Genomic DNA, 3,420 nt, shown 5'->3' on the forward strand with positions numbered 1-3,420 from the left:
AGTTCCCAGGTTCTCTCCTCATAGAGATGAGGTGGTGGTGGTTGGAAATAAATAAATAGGTGATCCTTGAGCCGGGTTTAGTCAGCTTTAGGAAGAGGCTGAATGTCAAAGAGTGATGTGGGAGAAAGGATTCAAACTATGACTTACATACAGTACCTAAAATGAGACAAAAGAGCATGTTTTTGAACCTCAGGCCTTCAGCAGAGCTGAGCGGAGTTAGAGTTTACTTATAAAAGCCATCAGAAAATTGATTAAAAGCCACTTATTCATGCTGCTTTCTACCTGAGCAAACAAGGAGCAAGTTCAAATATTAACCCCCCCCATGCTGCAGCACAAATGTGTGTGTCTGTGTGAAGCTTGAACATTAAATGCCCAAGCAATAGCAAATCTTGCCTATCTGGAGTGAAGTTGAGAAAGGGGAGGGCTCTGCACGGCTGTGTTTAGACATCAGCATAAAGGATTAAGAGAACGTGTTCTCTGACCTGCAGCAGGCAGGATCTGGTTGAGATCAGTGCTGATGTTGGCATGTGGAAACCTGGAAAGCTCCCTGGGATCCTGGGCAGCTGAGTGCTTAGAAAAAGCCCTTTGCGCCTTTTTGGCGCAGCTCTGAGCCTTGTTTTGTTTGTCCTTGTTTTTTGTTTTTGTTCTTGCTTTGAATGATAGGGGCAGCAGGCCAAAACAAACAACACTTTATTACAAAGAACACAGCCAAGCTCGACCGAGAAACAGAAGAGCTGCACCATGACAGAGTTCCCCTGGAGGTGGGCAAAGTGATCCAGCAAGGCCGGCAGAGCAAGGGCATGACTCAGAAGGACTTGGCCACAGTGAGTGTTGTCCAGGGCCTGCCGGCCTCTGCTCCTGCTCTCCCGAGGCGGGTTTGGGCACCTCGAGGTAAAGGTGGGCACGTTTCCTGCCTCCTCGTGGGCAGCTGCAGTGGGATGGTGTCATAAGCAGGAAGTTTGGTGAACACAACGTCTCTGAAGTGCGTTCTCCAGGCAACGTTAGTTATCTAGGAAATTTCAGGGGTTTATTTGTGCAGCCCTTGAACACCTGCTTGGAGACGGAGCGTTGCTGCAGCTGGTGAGCTGGTAGGAGGCTTTTTTTTCCCCTCTCCTCCCATCAACTCCGCACTGATGTGAGGTTTTTTTATACCATCTGGACTGACGCAGCATTCAGAAGTTTGCTGCTGTCTGAAGGAACAGCAGTACATAGTGTTGCTGCTCCTTCTGGGAGGCTGAGGGAAGGAGAAGTTGGTCCAGGATGGGTGTCCCCACTGCTGTGGCACTCAAATGGAGGGAGGTGATAATGGTGATGGAGTAAGCCTGGAAGGAGCACTTTGTCTTCTGATCCTGGCATAATTAGAGGCTGTTACTTATCTGTGCAAGTACTGGTGGCTTGGTGCAGAGTGTTTGCTGTGTATGGAGCCAGCATTTTGAGGCGCCTCATCTCTTTTCAGAAAATCAATGAAAAACCACAAGTTATTGCTGACTACGAATCAGGAAGAGCAATCCCCAATAACCAGGTTATGGGCAAGATCGAAAGAGCCATTGGTAAGTTAAGAAAGGAGACCGCAAAAATAGTGACAGTGTTTTCAGTGCCTAGGAAGGATATTTTGGTTTATGTTACTTACATTTTCCGGATCAGGAGCAGCTGCTGGCTGTAGGTTATTGTGGGCGCAGTGTCATTGAGCTGTGTTCTGATAAAACTTGGATCTGCTGACTGAAACCAGAGCCCAGAGCTCTTGTTCTATTTTGTCCTCCATCTTCATGTGTGGGGCAATGCCCTGGGGACCACCCTTGTATGGTGTCCTCTCACGATCAGTGAGATACTAAGACCTGTGAAGGCCTGATTATACTTGGGAAAGTCTCTTGCAGCCAGTAGTTACTCTCATTGGCCTGTTCAGACACCATTTTCTAGGAAGATGGTTGGTGCACAAGCAAGAATTGCAGCTTTGTCCTGGAAACTAAAGCAGGATTCTCCCTAACTCTGGTTCCCCTGCCCTCTTTTTTGGATGCTCTCTTCCATATAACAAAAATTTGAGGAAATAAGGTTTATCAAGTGAATGACTGAGTGCTGATGGCAGCTGATGGTGGTCGTGTCCTTTGTCTTATTCCAGGCCTTAAACTGCGTGGGAAGGATATTGGAAAACCGCTGGAAACCGGCCCCAAAGGGAAATGACAACAAAGCCTCGAAATCAGTTTGTTCAGACTGATCTCGTCTGGCTGGTTTTCCTAAACCACCGGAATCGCTCTTCGTATTGCCAAGCTGAGCAAGAGGGTTTCAGACTTGCTTTGGGGGGGGAAAATCTGCCGAATCTGTACCTGCTGTAAAAAGGCAACCTTAAAGAAGCAATTTTCCTGATTTTGTTTTTCCCTCCTCCTTTCCAGAAATTGAGGAACTAAACCCCAAAAAATACTGCATCTGATTTGCCAGAAAACATGTACGTCTTGGTGTTTAGAAGCAGCTAATGTTAAGACACTTGGGTGGTCTGAAATGTGCTCATTTAATTGGAACAATTTGGGGGACGGGTGGGATATATTATATATAGATAATTTGGGAGAGTTGGGGGTTGATTAGTGTTTGCATTTGAAACGATGACTCAGTCACTGCATCGCAATGACATTTTTGTTTGTTCCTTCCAGCCTGTTTTGAAGAGATCTATAATAAAATTTGATACCCTTCAGTTGCACAGGGCGGTTGCTGGGTGTTTACCAGCTGGGAGTAGATTTTGTGGTTGGGCACGACTGGAGCTGCAGCACCCTCTTCCTTCTGGAAGCGTAATTAATGGGATGGCCTGGAGCATCCAGGGTAAGGGCAGTGCTGTCACAGCCATGCTGGCTGTGCTGCTCCTTTCCCTGCCGCTGAGGACTGCAGCTTTGGCTTGCAGCCCGGAGATGAAATCAATACTGTGGGTTTGTCTTGTGTGGAGGTGAGTGGAGTTTCTGTGGCGTTCTACAGAGCAGGATGGATGCAGAGACACTCCATCCGGCAATTGCACGAAGCCAGAGCCCACGTTATCTCTCGCCTCTGCCCGTGCCTGGCTCCCCCAAGCACAGCTTTGCTGGGGGCTTGTTCCTGCAGGGCACTGCCAGGACAGCGCCGTGGTGGAGCTGCAGGGATGGTGCTCCATGTGGCTGCGTGGTGTAACCGGAGTGGGACAGAGCCAAAAAGCGAGTTGTCGCAAACCGGGAAGGCGGGATGCCCTGATCCCCTCTGGCCGAGCTGGGGGTTTGAGGAGAACAGGATCCCGGAGGGGCTGCTCGCCTGCACAGAGGCTGAACCGTCTGCCTGCTGCTGTGCTTGGGGGCAGGTTTGGCCATGGGCTGCTTGGGGGTTGCATAGGATTTGATTCAGTTTTGAAAGCTGGCGAGGAAGAGAGGGGTCCTGGGCCCCCAGCCTGCGCCTCAGGAACATTTTTCT

The 3,420-nt window shown here is 49.2% G+C and overlaps 1 protein-coding gene across 1 annotated transcript; it reads left to right on the forward strand.

Annotated features, from left to right (window-relative positions):
* The first annotated feature begins 434 nt into the window (after positions 1-434).
* Positions 435-2,689, forward strand: EDF1 (endothelial differentiation-related factor 1). Its single transcript, XM_010076559.1, has 3 exons — positions 435-824; positions 1,457-1,550; positions 2,117-2,689. Exons 1-3 carry the CDS (start codon positions 657-659, stop codon positions 2,176-2,178), a joined length of 324 nt encoding a protein of 107 aa, XP_010074861.1. The 5' UTR covers positions 435-656; the 3' UTR covers positions 2,179-2,689.
* The last annotated feature ends 731 nt before the right edge of the window (positions 2,690-3,420 follow it).

The sequence above is a fragment of the Pterocles gutturalis genome, unplaced genomic scaffold (genome assembly GCF_000699245.1).
Source record: "Pterocles gutturalis isolate BGI_N339 unplaced genomic scaffold, ASM69924v1 scaffold39978, whole genome shotgun sequence".
NCBI lineage: Eukaryota > Metazoa > Chordata > Aves > Pterocliformes > Pteroclidae > Pterocles > Pterocles gutturalis.